General features: G+C 39.6%; 1 protein-coding gene across 1 annotated transcript in view; it reads right to left on the minus strand.

Moving 5' to 3' along the window:
• Nucleotides 1–3,305: 3,305 nt before the first annotated feature.
• Nucleotides 3,306–16,858, minus strand: part of GTF2H1 (general transcription factor IIH subunit 1) — a 23,247-nt gene continuing 9,694 nt past the window's right edge. The window contains exons 5-15 of the mRNA XM_064452582.1: nt 16,554–16,647; nt 15,705–15,854; nt 14,520–14,599; nt 13,123–13,253; nt 11,878–11,965; nt 10,479–10,567; nt 9,522–9,639; nt 8,574–8,664; nt 7,013–7,128; nt 6,048–6,140; nt 3,306–5,476 (exon numbers count right to left, since the gene is read on the minus strand). Of these exons, the coding sequence (XP_064308652.1) occupies nt 5,390–5,476; nt 6,048–6,140; nt 7,013–7,128; nt 8,574–8,664; nt 9,522–9,639; nt 10,479–10,567; nt 11,878–11,965; nt 13,123–13,253; nt 14,520–14,599; nt 15,705–15,854; nt 16,554–16,647 (1,137 nt within the window). The 3' untranslated portion in view covers nt 3,306–5,389. The remainder of the gene's footprint in view (nt 5,477–6,047; nt 6,141–7,012; nt 7,129–8,573; nt 8,665–9,521; nt 9,640–10,478; nt 10,568–11,877; nt 11,966–13,122; nt 13,254–14,519; nt 14,600–15,704; nt 15,855–16,553; nt 16,648–16,858) is intronic.

A 16,858-nucleotide genomic window follows, 5' to 3' on the forward strand; every position in this document is an offset into this window, starting at 1 on the left:
CACCCCTTATGCAGTACCTAGAAAGAGGCAGCTCCTGCCCCAGAAAGTCTGGTCATCTCTGGCCGATTCCCGAAGTGTTTGGGTCTTTTCTTTTTAAAAGAAGCTTTAACTTGGGTATACTAAAATCTTTCCCTCTTTCCTCTGCAATTTGCAATTGGGGTCCTGTTGAAGTGATGCAGACTGGTAGTTGTAGGGTAGAAAAGGGAGGATGTTGCCAAGAGCTGGACAACACTTCCCGTTACGATTTAGGGGATAAAACGCAGAGCTACGGGTGCCTGTGGATTGTGTTGGCAGCCGAGTCCCGTGAAGATTAAACAGAAGGGATCTGGGATTCTCAGGTGACAAGGTGCTTGGGCATGGTGTCAAAATGTGGTCAAGACAGTGTTGTGCCGAAGAGGTGATGGTCAGTCATGTGGGTGAACACAAACAGCAGGAGCGTGCTCAAGGAGCATGGTGCATGGAAGTGGGGAATGTCAGCAGTGCTTGAGGATGCTTCTTCTGGGTGCAGTAATTGTGATAAAGTGATGGCTTGTTATGTTGTGCCGTGAATGAACTCAGGTTGGAAAGGGATGGAGTGGGGCTGTGCGGATGCTAATGCTCCAGAGAACAAAACTGTGTCCAGCTTTAGCTGGTGTTTGTGGGGACGGGTGACAGACGCACAAGATGGGGACTGCCTTTCAAAGCTTCAGATTTAATTTGTGCTTTGTGAGGGCTGTGGGTGAGATAACAAGGCAACCTGGTCATAGGGGATCTTAGCAGGCAGGGAGACAGGGTCTGTGTAAGTCCAGGACATTTTTTTTTCTTGAGGATATGCTGACACCTGAACTACTGGAGTAGTTTGGTTTTACCAGGATGAAGGATGTTTGGACTTTTGTGAGGGAGAAAGACCAGAGGGCTGTGAGGTTTTGGAGGGGATGGGGACATTCATTGCATGGGAAACACAGCAGCTGAGGGCACGTAGGCTGGGAAGATGCCAGCAAAGAGGCCTGGTCTTGGCTGCATTCCTCAAGGCATCTTTCACATCACTGTTGTGGCACTCTGCCACCTGGCTGGGATCCTAAAGCTGCCTGGAGGGCAGAATAAAGTGAACTGGCACGGCGTGGCCTGGCGGGAAGTAGGGGTGCAAACATACTGGCCTCCCTCCATGCGGGAGCTGGAGCTGCCCACAGGGTGCTCACTGCCCAGGGGCCGGATGTAGGGAGGTGTTTGGGCTCTGGTCTGTGCCCTCTAGCAGGCACTGCGCTCTTAGGCCACACTGCTCCTTCAGTCTGATCAACCGCTCTGGCTGTACCTCACACCTTTGTGTCTTGTCTCTTCCACTGAGGACAGCACAGAAGAGCCCTGTTATGTTATCCTCTTATCTAGGACGTTATCAAGGAGAGCGGTGAATTCTCTTGCTCTCAGTGTTACAGAGAAGGACTTGGATATCTTTTGGGGACATGATGTGTTCAGAGGTAGCTGAGGGGAAATACAGCGTCCTGAAAAAGATTGAGGGGAGTAAGTTAAGTAATTTAATGGTTCCCCAGGCTTCAAACTCTACTGCAGGAGCACATCTGCCATTAGTTATCATGGTTTACAGAGGATCAATGTTCAATCATCAGTGATGTCTGATTGCTATTCAAACTGAAGTTGCTGCGTTCCATTTGGATCAAGCTCCAGCTCTTGCTGCAAGGTAAGGGAGAGCTTGGAAACAGGTTCAGAATATTGTAGCTCACACACTGAAACTGTGTCGCAATACAAAGGCTCCAAAGCTACTTAATATACTACCAGCAGATAGCAGGGATGCTTGGGGTAGGCCCTTCTCATTAGAAAGGGGATGGATAATGGAAAACTGGATCTTAAGCTTTCCTGTTGTCACATAACCTGCTTTCACAAGTGACTTTCTCGATAAAGCAGCTGTTGGATAGGCATTTTGGCAAAGGATAAGGTAAGCTTTCTAGCTAATAACAACACCTCACGATAGAAGTTGCAAGGATGTAGTTGCAGTATAAGTAAGGGGAAATAGTTGTAGCTGTAAAAAAGCATCTTAAACGAAGGGGTGGTGGGGAAAGTCACCCATCTATGAAAGCACAAGGCCTTGGACAGTGCTTTGTCACATTGGGAAGCTGAAGATTGTTGTCCAGAGTGACTCTGAGCATGCAAGAAACTATTTGTAGGAATGGCTGCAGTGGAAAGATGTTGCTTCCTGTTCTTGACTGGGGCAGAGCTCTTGTTGAGAGAGAAAGAGCCCAGCCTTTTTTGTGGTGCATCTAAGTATTTTCATCTGCTGAAAGTCACAGGCTACAAATAACCTGAGCCAGAGTTGTTAATTTTAAGTTACCCTTTCTCCATTGCTAGCAAAGCTTGAATTTGAATGGCTGACAAAGCAGCCCGCACAGCTTTCCTCATCAAACAGCTGATGGATCAATATATGGAACAAGCAGAGTACTAATCCCTGGAGATTTAAATTGATTTTTGTACAATCAGGAGCAGAGGGACAGTAGCACTAGTAATGGTGCAGTTTATCTGTGCAGCAGAAAAAATTCTCATCCCCTAAAAATGAAATAATTTGACAGTTAAGTGTACTGTAGCCTTTTTGCTCCTGACCTCTTCTACCAGCACGAAGGGGCAGCTAAGCTAGTGCAATACACAGCTCTCTCAATTTCGACCTGAATGGATCCTGTTTGGGATTTTATTGAACATCAGAAAACACAGCCTAAGCATCAGAGAAGACTTTACTTTAGAATTCAGTAGGGTTTATTCTACAAATCTTAGATCAATGCCAATGATACAAGTTGTATGAATTCTCATTAAAAATACAAGTCAGTATAAAGATTCCAATAGTAATATAATGCATGATGATTCAGTTTCAAAACTTAAGGAATGGATCTGGGTTTTGGACCATGCTACAGAAAAGGGGAACACAATGTAGAAGAGAGCATATTTAGTTTACCTCCCTTACTTTAGGAGAGGCCTGTGCCTTATTGCCACAATACCTGAAAAAGCCATATGAAGTGCATAGCAGCCTTGCCTGTACAGTGTCTAGGCAAAACTGTTGAATTTAGTATCATAGTCCTCTCCCCGCCCCAAGTTCTGTTAATTAAGGTACATTTTGATAGCCTGATATCGCTATAACAACTTAAAGCTATTGCAACACCATCCCCCATAACGATTATAAACAGCAATCCTTTGAACTGTAAAATCCTCTTGTGACGCACTGAAACTTGTCCACCGTGCTAACCATTTTGCCTAGTGTTTCCAGGAGCACTGAATACTGATTCAAATCAAAGGTGAATTAGTTCCATGTTCAAAACTCTCCTATCTGATTATTTTAAATGAAGTCTCAGTGCAGTCTAATACTCAAACACGCTGTTCATAGCTTCAGGCACAGTTAGAATATAAACCAGACATATTTTCTTGAACCTAGCCCTCTGATATGATGAAAGGTGTTACAGCTTTCACTAAACAGTTGAAATTTGGCCATAGAATTGCTAGACCAAATGCTTCGGAGTGGGGGAGAACAAAACTACCCTTTCCAGGAGCTGCCTGCACACGAGGATTAGGCTTAATAAAGCCATACCCTAAGCCTAAATATTACAGAAACAGTTTATTTATCACAAGAGGTAACTTTTGACAGGATGTGCACCTCATCCCCCAAATGCTGTATGTACATCTGTTTATTCCTAGTGACGTTTTCACCCTGTCAAAAATAACAGGCATCTCTCTTGTGGAGCCCAGTCGTTTCTTGTAGCAGAACTGCACAAACATTACAGAGCAAGTATCATGCATCTATCTGCAAAAGCAGACAGGGAAACTAGGCTTAATAATATACATACATTTCCAAACAGAATTTTGGTGCAGACAGTGACATTTAACTGAAACTCAGCTTTTACCAAAATATTAGCATAATACAAAAATCCAAAAACACTGGATAAAAAGAAGCTGCTGGCTTCCACGCATCAGTTAAAGAAAAAAAAACCAAATCCTCTTGCATAAATGGAGCAGCAGCACAGAACAAGCACAGACTCGGCTATACAAATACATATTTTCTTCTGTAGGAATTTGCAAGAATTCTCCACCCAACATCATACTATCATGTTTTAGCATCACATCAATGGTGGCAAAATCTAGTATTAAGCCATCATGCAGGCTAATGGGAATTTCTTCTGCCATACTGAACACTGCTGTGCTTGCTTTGAATATGTATTGTCACTCTGGTTTGTCTTTGTAGTAAATGCATCTTCTACTCTTAACAGTCACATTTAGTCAGAAGTAAAAAAGTTCAGTAGCCCATACTGGGCTTTAGTACAGTCAAGGTGACAAAAAAATACAAGGATGTCATTAAACTGCATATATTATAGGAAACAGGTTTACTTTGCATTTAAGTCACATTTAATACAAGACAAGTTGCTCTGAAACTGTGAACTGATTCTATTTGGAACAAAGTATGGCACAGATTCCCAATATCTATGGACATTGTGTAAATAACACGTTTTTCTCTCTATAGTGATTATCAATTCGCCAAAAATAGTGTAACAGTCAAAAGGGAAGAGTGAAGGAAAACAGATATAGAAGAAGAAATAAAAAATGTCTAACAATTGAAAATAAATGACTTCTTTCGTAAGAAACTTTATTTAACTCCATTTTTAAAAATGCATTCTCTCCTCAGAACAAATGCCACCTTAAAAAAAAGACTGCAGTAGCACACACTTGCACTCAAAGGAAAACATGCAAAACTGATGGCTGAAAATTCTGCATAAAAATCCAAGACTTCAGGCAAAAGTTTGCCCCCATATGCCTTTAGGGACCCCAGACCATAAACAGCTTTCAGTGCAATGCCTCTTGCTTCCAATTGGTGGGGAAACATATGGCAGAAGCTTGTCTTCTGACAGCTACACCCTCCCAGATGTTTGAAGCAACAACAGTCTCAGCTATATTTTAAAATACCATTGTTAAACTGTTGCAGGAAGTACAAACAGAATTCAGTAAAATGTCAGAATCCAGTGAAGAAAAACTTCTGAGTTCTACCCTGTGCCATACACTTCTTAAAAAAACGAAAAAGTTAGACGGAAAAACAGATTTTATTAATACAACCTCTTTAGATTATTTTATTTCTGAAAGCAGCTCTTTATGCAAATCAAAAGCAGTTCCTGAGTAACTGCGGTAAACAGTGTCTTTTAAATATTTTTGCGCCTCAGCTCTTCTCTTTTGGTTCTTCCTTGTTTTTTCCCCCTAGTTTTCAAGTTTAATCTCAGTTCTTTTTCAAAAATGTGCAAGTTCAGTTAGCATCATTTCCAGAAGTCCACAGCTTGCAGGTCTTCCTGCAACAACTATAAGATCTGAACATATGCTAGGTTGTACTCCTATACCTATTGCAGATTTTGCTCTCAAACCTGTACAGCATGCATTTTCACGTCTTCTTCAGCATACGCCGGGACTGCCATGTATGGAACTTATTGTAGGCCGTCTGCAGCATCTCTTCTATATGACTTACCAACTGAAACATTAAGAGAGGAAAGAAAAAAATGTTCCAGCTACTGGAAAACAGATCCCCAACCCCTGATCAGATACTCAGTTGGATTCTTCCTTTTATTCACTAAGAGTAATCTCACTAAAATTGAAGAGATATGCCAGATAAAGAGAGAAAGGACCTTCAGGCTCTATTGCAAAGCAGCTGTAGAGGGAGCAGGTCACAGGGAAGTGACACTTGATTGTGCTGTCTAATCCAGTATTTAGTCCGTGACCGCTTCAAGTGTGACATGGTGGGTGAATTTTGAAGTTGAAGTTCTGCTTCATAGTGGAAGTGAAAAATGAAACATGATTTCCCATTTTTGTCGTCTCACTTGGGTAATTTCAAATTATAGTTCTTGACAGTTTCTGGTATATAAGTTATACAGGGAGAGAAAACATGCTTAACTGTGTACCCAATCTCTCTCTGCTTATTTCCTAGTTAACAAAAAGCTTAAAATGCCCTAGGATAAGAAGTATAACAAAGCTACCACCCTCTGATAATTATGATTAAAAGTATTAATATACACCCATGTAATTAAAGAGTATGTTCTCCTTACGTTTGTGCTTAAATACTGTCTCCGAATCTTTTCTTGGAATGGGCAGAGCTTTGTAACCTGAAATCTTTCCAAGTTACTCCTCATTTTCACAACCTGTGAGAGAGACAGAAACCAATATTTTAATCACTTGCACAGAAGTTTCATTTCCTTTAACATTGCTCTCCAACAAAACACCCTGTAACTAATTCTGGGGGCTACTTAAAGTATGTAGAGTTTGAGGAAGAAAAGTTACTAAAATATGAGTCTATAACCGTTCTTGAGCACGAGCTCTTTTGTGGCAAGGGCAATGTGACTGAAAGTGCACTGTGCCTCTGATGATTTTTACTTTGTCAGTAAATACTATAGATAATTTATTCACAAAAACGTTTTATTTTTTGCTTCAAGCAAAGGTGGTACCATGGATTTTCAGGCCATGTTTTGCAGCAGAAAATCCAACATATCTGAATGCAAATTTTTATATTTGTGATCCATGTGAGGTCAAAAAAAAGAATAACAACAGAAAAATGGTTACAATCATACACCTGGCTGTAGACAGACATCCCTTCTTCAAGGCAACTTTGTTCTAAAAATCACTGAATGGTTTGAAGCTATGACTGAGTGATTTTGCAATGGACAGAAGAGTTGGAGAAGGGTGGGGCCTTAGTTTGTGTGTTTCAAACCGCTAGTGAGAGATCTGCAGCTGGAATAGAGCTGACCATTCTGTTTGAAACTAGCCTACAGCAACTGCTCCTGAAGGGTGTTAACAGGCATGCAGAGACAAGAATGATTTTAACCAATAGCACCAGCAGAATTTCTGAAAAAAGTAATGTCTTACACTGTTTTGTGACCTGCAGTTCTAGGATGAGTAAGTGCTGCACTGACTTAAAGCATGTGTATTAGTTCTATACTTCAAGTTGATGGCAGTCATTCTAAACCACAATCTGACCACGTCATAACCAGGGTCACACTAAGAAGCTCTGCCTTACCTTTTCTTCTAGGAATGGTGTGTTAACAGGAAAGCAGGACCAGAAGTGTCGTAGCAGTTCCCCTACTGCCACGTACAAGTGTTTTAATTCAGACTGAACGTCATTTGGCACCATCTCTGCAACAGGAAAAAGATTTTGTCACATCACTCAAAACTGTCATATGAAAAATGAGAATGTAAGGCTAATGAAGGAGTTCAGCAATATACATTTCTACTAGAATCACAGAAGGGTTGACTGGGAGGGAACATCGAGGTGCCTTACACCTGAAGTAGGGCTATCAGCAGTATTAGATTAGCTCAGCTGCTATTTATGGCTATATACTTGGAAGCTTGTATATTCTATATGGAGATCTATGCCAGGCAAAGAATGGACACCAAAATTAATCAAGGATTAGAAGCAGTATATTTATATTATTCTGACAGTGTGGCAGTACTGCTTCTGGAACCAGCACCATGATCTCTTCACAGCACAGTGCTAAATATGGTGTGGTGGATACTGCAAGCTTTTCCCTCTCTCTTACATCGATAATGAGAATACGGTCACAGCATGTGAAAGATGAAAAATCCAGGCAGGAATAAGGAACTGTATCCCAGATACTCTTGATGAAGAAAGAGCGACAGGGCTCATGAACAGGGAATGAACCAAAAATCATAAAAACCAAAGACAAAAAGCACAAGCAGTCACTGAGGATGGCAGGAGCACAGTGAACTGTACAGTGAACAGTGAACTATAGGATGAGGCTTTTTTAAAGAAAAAAAAAAAAATCAAACCACCAAACAAAACAAGTGGTGGTCAGGCTCAAAGAAGTGGGGTTTAGCACCCAGTATGGGATGGGTAAGACAGCCTCAGCCCTGCTTGCTCACTCCTTTTCTTTCAGTACCATAAAGAACTCATACTTGCTTTTTCAGCTGTCTGAACTAGTTTCTACTGTTCTTCAGAACAAGTAACACGAGTTAAACTGGAAAACTGTTATAAACCCTGCCTTGTGAGAATAGGGATTCATCTGCTGTGAACTCAAACTGGCAGGAATGTGACAACAGGGGACTGGGTGGTTGAATGGAGATGTGAAAAGGAAGGGTTGTCTGTTTTGCCCTTGCGGTCTACAAGAAAGTTGTCCTTTTTCACACCAAGCTGTGGATCTTAAATGCAGGCTGGAAAAACCTTAGTTCCAGACAATTATCTAGGCCTTGCCTCCTTAAGAGTCTTCCCAGAGCATGCCTTTATTTTCTAAAATGGCGGGGGGAAGGGAAGAAAAGAAATGCTGAACAAGCAAAACCCAGTATCTGCAAGAGAACTTCGTATCAAGTGCATCCTTCATCACTTGCTCTGCATAATTTTCTCTCACTTGCTGCAGCACTGGTGTAGCCAGTACCCCTGTCATGGTCTGGCTGGGTTGTTGCTTTTGTTTTGTTGCTGTAACCGAGTATTACTCCAGCTACATGTTTCCATAACTTCCTTTATCACTGTAACATATTTTAAGAGGGAGATGAAACAGCAAGCCAGGTACTGCTGTATAATGCAATAAGATACAATTAAAGTATTATACATCCAAAATACTTACGGTTTATGGCTTGCTGTGTTCCACCCTGCATAAGTGCTCCTCCAGGTGACAGGACTGCAATAGTGCTAGTAGCATCACCACTTGAAAGAACCTGAAGGGAGAGAGGGAATAAATACTTCACTTTTTCCAACAAAATCTTTTTTTAGATAAGTTGTATTTGAATGCCAATGGCAAAGTTAGAGTTGAGCAGATACAATGGAAGTTCTGATGAAGGGTCTACTCTTCTCCAGAATTAGACACAGTGCCTTTAAGTGCTCATTTTCAGTGAAGCTCTACAATCAATTATGGACAAACAACCTTTACCTAGTATGTGAACTGGCTGCGCAGCTACTTTGAAATGAGACAGAAAATTACTATACAGAAATGTGACACATTCACAGTTGTGGCTGCTTTACTTAGGGCCAAATCTAGGTTTACTAGCAGAGGAAGTTCAGATACTGCCTGGGGAGATAGGCTACATGGCTATGCTGCCCTCCAGTTGCCAGGACAGAGCTTCTGTGCAGCCCACAGTAAGATCTACATCCTACTTAAGTGCATTTAGGAGCGAAAGACCCATTCAGTTATAAACTATGACGCCTTAAGGCCATTACATCCTAAATATCAGGGGGTGGGATCAATAATATTGGCCTGTGCTTCATGTTCTATCACTGTCTGGCTTTACTGCTTTATACCTTTACCATTTCCTCAAAAGAACATGGTAACAGTATAATATAACTCTGAATATCAGCCATGACTCAGTTTCCTATTGTTTAGATTTTAAACACAATAGCCCAAAAGGTATCGCCTGAAGTTGTAAAATAAATTGAATAAAACAAAACTACTGGAGATGATAAAGCTTACCCTGAAAAATTAAAATTTCCATAGACACGAAGACACAAAAATATAAAGAAAGCAAGATGCTAACATTGAGAAAGGAATTTTTTTTTCTTTTTGAGTATTCTTCCATACCTGAGTTAGTTTGGGTATATATGCTTCCATTTCTTGCCTAATACTATGAAAAGAATTAATTATATCCTGACTGGTTGCATATTGCTGTGATTGAATTGGAGTCGGACCGTGATAATACCTGTGAAGTGAGAAAAGGAAAGAGAAAAGTGTATTAGCAGGAGTGTTGGTAAAACAGAGGCCTAACTCAGTGAACAGTTGTTCAAATGTTTCTAATTTTAGATGCTTTGCAACTGTTGATGCTACTATCTAAATCTCATTTATTGACACATGGGAAGAGGTTGGGTTTGGTATGGCAGCAAAATAAGACAAGAGCTTCTATTGTTGAATCTGCAAGCATCATTTTACTAATGAAAAGCTGTCTGCGCCACCTAGTTCTAGGAATTTCATTAGAATAGAGGCATTAACACCACTTTGTTGAAACTAAGCGAAATGAAGTTAGATGCACATTTGGAACTGTTCTCTTTCGTGTGGTATCACTTATTTTCTGAAGTTAATCTATGGTTCTCAAAGTCTAGAAAACAGGAGGACTATTACTAGAAAAATACTAGACCAGTGATCAATCCAAACTATCCCAATAGCACTTTTTTTGCTTGGGAGTGTATTTTGCTTGGAATTTCACACGTAACACATACATTTTTCCACTGTAAGCTCCAACAAAGTGCTGAACTGTGAATACAGGTCTGTTAAACTTTCACAGAAATCACATGTCAAAGACCTTCAAGTAGGCTTGCAGAGACTTAACTTGCTGAAAAGCAAGATGAAATCAAAATACAAATTTAAATGGGAATCACTTGGAAGTTAGTTTAGGCAGGAGTTCGTATTAGGTTTGTAAAATTAGCCTGAGCACGCTTAAGTGTGGCACAGTAGAGACTAGGTCAGCTGATTCTGTGCAGGCTGTGATGAGAGACCTGCTAGATTGAATACGCTGAAATAGCCAGGTATATTTTGTTAACTTACCTATCAGACTTCTTTAAGTTTAGTGCAATAGTTTTAATGCTATTATTCTTTGCTAAATCTTCATATTCAATGGACTCCTGCAGTTTCACCTAAAACAAGCCAAATAATTATACACATTACTAATGAGCATACAATTCGCTTCATCTAGTGCATTTTTCCAGTTCACTGAGTTTGAGCAGAAGGGTTACTAAAACCTTAAAGAAAATGAATGTGTGGAATGGTTCATGTCTACCCTCCAGACAGAGGGGTGCCCAATGTTGTTTAAAGCATGGAATTTGGCAGTCTGGGCACTACCACATTTTTCTGCAGATTCTGGTCAAAACTTGCAGTCCCCACCACTTCAAAAAAGTGGTCTGCTATACATAGAACATTCTTTGTGCTCCCTGTGTCCATCTATCTCCTGATTAGCAGAAATAGTAATGATTTAATGGCTGGCATACAAGAGCGTAAGACTAAAACCATAATAGTTATCCAAGCTGTTTGGTGACAGCAGAGCTAGAGCATTAGCGGTGAGAGGTAACAGCACTGTGGTATCAGATTCGTACAATGAGAAAACTACTTTTGAAATCTTCTACTCTCATGCTACTCTTTCACTCCTCTTTTCATCACATCTATTCTAGTTGTGGTATATCATTTACTCTCCAGTAAAAATTGCAGCTTTCAGGAAAGTCAAAGCTGTTGACTACCTCAACGTTTAACGACACATTTCTTCTACGACCTTTCCTCACAATATACGCAAGTTTTAAGTCCCCTTGGCATTTTCTATTTAGGTTAGTCAACTCTAGCAAGAGTACTACTCAATTCAGTTTTGTAGCAATTACAGTACTGTTTTCTACTTTGTGAGCTGCTATGGTTAGTCTAAAACCGTATTTCAGTGCACCAGGTCACCACCTCACGTCAGCTTCTGACCTTAACATGAAGGCTGCCATGTGCCAGTGTAATCATCTCCTCAACAAACAAAACACTTGATAGGTTAATATTGGTGCTTCAACACCAAAATCCCTTTCAGATGGATGTTCTCTAGCAGTTTTCAGGCATTTTGAGGGCGGGGGGGAAAGCCAGGCGGTGTGGTGGTGGGCAAAAATAGAACTGCACTGAATGGAAAGAACCGTGTTTCTGGGTCCAACCAGAAGCACGTTGGAAATCTTTACTTTTATTGGGTGCTACTGAAGAGAGAAACAGAACAATACCTCAAGGTGTAATTTCTTTGTGTTTACTAACAGAAGTACAAAGTTTAAGTCTTAGAGGCCCTCAGGTTCTTATTCTATATACTTCTATGCAAAGCTAAAGAAGTATCACTTTAGATGTGTCATAAAACAAGTAAGGAACCTTCAGCAATCTTTTGAGAGACAGAGCTTCCAGTTCCATTTAAGTAGAATTGCACCAGCTAACTTTATACCTTTTTCATTGGTGGTTGAAAGAAATCTGAATCCCTGGAGTTTCCATCCGTACTGCTGGTCTCACTGTAATGGTCATTTTGTGCTTCTCTTAAAATAGAGAAACAGCATTAAGAATTCACCTCACAGGAAACTTAAGATACAAGCTAGAGACAAAGTAAATATATCTGTTTCAAAAATTTTATATGCATGTTCACGTACTGTATATCGACTTTTTTCCCCTTACTTCTTCATTTCTAGAAGTTGATCTAGATAGAAGGAACCAACTCCTCAAATAACTCTGTCAAGGGGGAAATTCAACAGCAGGGAAGGGTGCTTCTCACTCTCTTCAGAAATAGTAGAATGCCCACATGCAAGTGGGACACAGCAAAACCACCTCTAAATTAGAAATGCTTTGCATACACACGCCTATGCCAACCAGTTATTAGCAGAGCTACGGGAGCCCTGAGGCACTACTGTTTCAGAATGAGGGCTATTGTTTTGTCTCTTTCTGAACTGAGAAATGGATACACACATTACCCAGAAGAGATTGTTTGAGGTTCACTGTTCAATTTGTGCAAGACAGAAGAACATGAGGGAGCACAGCTACACAGAAGTACTTAATTAAGGTCTCTCAAAGGTAAGGTTAGTAGTGTTTGGGTAGAGTGGTCATCTATAAGCCAGCTGTAAAGCAGACTCCACATCAAACCCATTTCATGCCTCTCTTAAGTTTCATTTGTGAAGTTTACTCTAAGTATAAGTAACCAGCTGATACTTTTTCCTTTATTGTCATGGCAGGGTACTGCACTGGGGGAATCTTTTGTCTGATCCACCCATGTCACACTGCTCTTTTGCTTCCTCATTTACTTATGTCCATGCACCCCACTACAGGAAACCCCAGCAGACCTGCTCCTCGAAGGCAGGTGATACGAACTCCCTGCGCCAGACCTCACCTCCACACAGCAAACAGAATACGACTTCTGCAGCCTTCACCAGGGCTAGAGAGCTAAGGCAGAAGCATCCTTTCCTTTTTTTATCTGCTTTGTGTGATAACAACTCAGCTAAAAATAGCATTTGTCATCTCAGACAGCTCTGAAGAACTTCTATAAAGTAAAATGGAACCTAAAGGTACTTTCATTTCTAGAGCAAAATATTTCATTCATAAAAATTAAAAGAAAAGATCGGATGAGTAATTGAAGATGTATTTATGTTTTGGAAACTCCTTAAGATTTGTTACAAAAAGGCTTTTATACCACATTCAAACTTACTGTTTCCTGAGGCCAGCTGCAAGGACCATGGCACTGTGATGATTAAAGCGTTTTATAATGGCAGCATTGCTACTTTCTCTAGCTGTTTTTGAGGCATTTGATGTAGAGGCCACAGAAGCAACACCATAGCCCTACAAAGAAAACAAGATTAGCTACCTCCTGCCCCAAAACCAGAAAGACAATTCTCTCTTTTCCATTGAGTTGGGAGGCCTGCATGCCACCTCCTCTGAACTTTACTGAGTGATACTGCATCATCATCACCTGAAGCAGTATTTTCCTACCCTCTCCCCACCATCGCTTTAGGTACTTTGAAAAGTCTCCACAGACTCTCTTATTCTGCTAACACTTGGCAGTTTAGAGGTGTCTGAGAGAAGAAAAGTTCTTAAACAGATCATTTTATATGACTTTGTTCTGTTATAAGTAAAAACAGAACTAGCTTAAAAAAATTTAAGGATCCCCTGTACGAAACAGACAGCCATTGAAGGCAAGTAAAAGCTAGCAGTTTTTTCACTGACCTCTTTTTAACAACTTCTGGGACACTAGCAGGGACCTGTCAGGAGGATGTGATACCACTAAGAATTCAAAAAACCTCAAGCCTCAATGTTGGCAGTGTTCCCCAAATACCAGGTGGCTGAAGGCAACTCCCTTTATCCCATGCTCAGTTTCAAACTACGGCCGTTTGCACAGCACTTCAAACGTACCTATCCTAAACTCCTAGACCAGTTTCAGACTAGTAGATTTGTACAACTCTTATAAAAAACCCCAACTTAGAAATGCAGCATCATTATTAATTGCAACTCAAAAGTTTAAGTTAAATCAACTGCACAAAAATGAATCTTTAAGTTATTTCACATTATGGTACACCATTTGTAACAATTGTGTTAATCTGTATGCAGAGGCAGGTAATAGTTCAAGTTAGCCGTATTTCTAACAAAACACAGTATTTAAAGCCGAAGAAAGAAAACTGTATAAAGCACCCTTAAAATGAAGCTGAATCAAACAAATAGCAATGTTTGAAGAGAAAACAAATGCAAAGGCTTTTTCCTGTTTTGTGTTACTCTTCTGTACATTGTTACAGCTTCTAAAAGGTAGGAAGAAACGAGCGAGTCCACTTTAGACAAAAAAGCCACCAATATTAAATAATTCTTTAAAAAAGGGAAGCCCTGCTTTAATACCCAGCACACTAAGGCAGACGTACAGGTCCACCGGCACAGTCCCCATTTCTTTACACACATACAACTGTATAAATGTTGACTATCCAATCATTGCAGCAGACTAGTAAGTGATGTGTTTTAGAATTAGCATTTGTAGTTATTTTAAGAGGAGAAGGACCCCACTTTCTCCTTAAATGAAACTAAGCAAGGGTGGTGTGGTTTTTTTTTTTGCTAACTACTTACTTCATCTAATGTTTTATCTTCCAAAGCTGTCAAATCTATCAGAGGGTTTTTTACTCCTTGAGACACCATTGTTTTTAACCCTGTATGAAGCAAAAGAAAAAATAATAAAAAACTGTACCTAAACAAATAGAAATAATTGTGGGATTATTAGATTATATTTAACCTTTAAAAGGAAAAGACAAAGGTTCTGCAGATGCCCAAGTATCACTGTGACTAAAACTTTCAACCCTTTTCAAAGCTCCATTTAAAATAAGCAATAAACTTGGAAAGTTATTGTAAAAGATCATCCTACTAATTAGCACAGTTTTTATCAACTTCTACATATCATTGAATAGTTTGGTTAAAAAAAACAAACAAACCCAACCTGAAGATGTAGTTATATTAGTTGTATTAGTGGGAACTGGGAAGCCTTAATTGTGTGTTTTTTCCAATTTCCGCACTGTTTTGCTGTCCTGTCTTGGGTAGAACAGTAGTTTATATCTAGTGATAGCTTTTACTTGTGAAGGGTTGTGGATTCCTAATAGATTGTTTTCATTAGCCAGAATACATATTAAAGAATGGTGTTAAGTGATCTCAACTCTCCACATTTCAATATCATCACAAACCTACCTCAAAAGTTCAATATAAGCTTAAGTCAGATAATATTATAAGATTTCACATTAAAAAGGTTAACAGAGAACAGGCATATCAGGTCCTCTGGAAAATCTCAAGCAGGATCCGTATTTGCCTATTACTAAAAACTGATCTGTAACAAAAGCTATACCTGTTATAAATTGTGCACATACCACAAAATGAAGCCTTCTGCAAACAAAATTATTCTATAGTAACTGATGGCAGAGCATAATCTAGCATGATAGCATATTATGGAATTTATCTCAGATTTACTGTTGCATTAATTGTAATAAAGAGTATTTCTAGTGTTACCACTTCCCAAAGGCTAATTTGTTTCAAGAAATGCAGTCACTATCAAACATGCTAAGAACAGCAGAGAGATAGCTAACTTTCAATGACAATCTGGAACTTTCACTTTACAGTTCGACAAACAAGATGCCCTGTAAATGGACATAAGCAAACTTCTGGCTTCTACTTTGCTAGTTTTACTAGATACGCCTCTTGAGTGTTGCGCTCCGTGATATAGCCAAGACTGCAGCAGCGCACTGCAGAAACAAAGTAAAAAAATCTTACCTTTTTCATCCAGTTTGGCACATTCTGCAAAGAGGTCTTTTGAGCCTGTATTGAGCCTGTCCCGATGGAAATAATGAGACTGAAAAAATCGTGTCCAGAATTCCCTTTCGGTCATGTTATGTGGAACATTTTCTGCATATTTCATTTTCACTGTGGAAAAACCCATACTGATTACAAACTGTTCCATAAATCTTAATATGGTATTTTATGTTAAAATTTCCTTGCTTGCTTCCTTGCTTTCTGCTTAATGCTGCCTTCACTCATGCTGATTAAATGGAAGGGCATGTGGTAGTTAAGCATGAGCAAACAGGTACTCTTTTATGCCCTGCAATGCTAGCTAATGCTTTGAAAACAAACACATATAACAGTGGTCTGAATACTCTAATCTGAATTGCAGACACACAAGAGGTCTGATTTGCCAAAGTGCTAGTTATTCTCAGAATGGACCTAACCTGGGGCCAAAATGAACCACTGTCAGTGTTCAGTATAGTGCAGGGGAATGATGGAAATCAGATTCTTTTCCTCCCAAAGGTGATTTCATAAAAAAGAACAATTAATTGAAATGCTGAGTAGGAGTATCATGGGAACCAAATATCTACTCATAAAAAAAAAGTCAACGCAACAAGTTAAAATGTTTTCATTTAATGAAATGAACTTTTCATTTCAAAAGCATGTTTTAACACATGATTCTTCCTACCCCTCAAATGAGGCAGGGAAAATTATGCAGAAGACTGAAGATATGGTCCTTTATACTTCCAGGCTCAGACTAATGTTCTAGCTTTCCCACAATAAGGTAGTAAAAAACAAATCTTAAATGCATGTATTTGTTATGTAAAGCACTGTTCTTACCTGCAGGGTATGTTCGAAATATGGATTCAATGATATCTGAAGTCAAATTATACCTCAGACCATTGCAGCCATCTGTTTGAGGACGTACATCAGCCTAAGAAAAAGCATACAGGGAGGAAAAACAGTCACGTCTGATATGCTTTCTGTAACTGGAGAAGGAAAAAAATGGCATCTTGCAATCAAATTCTCCTGCAGATAAAACAATTGTCTTCCTCCAATAATCCACAGCATATTCGATCATAAATAGGTATTTTTAGAATGAGAAATAAAAGAGCATGCATTAATTACTTTATTATACTTGCCAC

This window comes from Phalacrocorax carbo, chromosome 5, assembly GCF_963921805.1.
Source record: "Phalacrocorax carbo chromosome 5, bPhaCar2.1, whole genome shotgun sequence".
Lineage (NCBI taxonomy): Eukaryota > Metazoa > Chordata > Aves > Suliformes > Phalacrocoracidae > Phalacrocorax > Phalacrocorax carbo.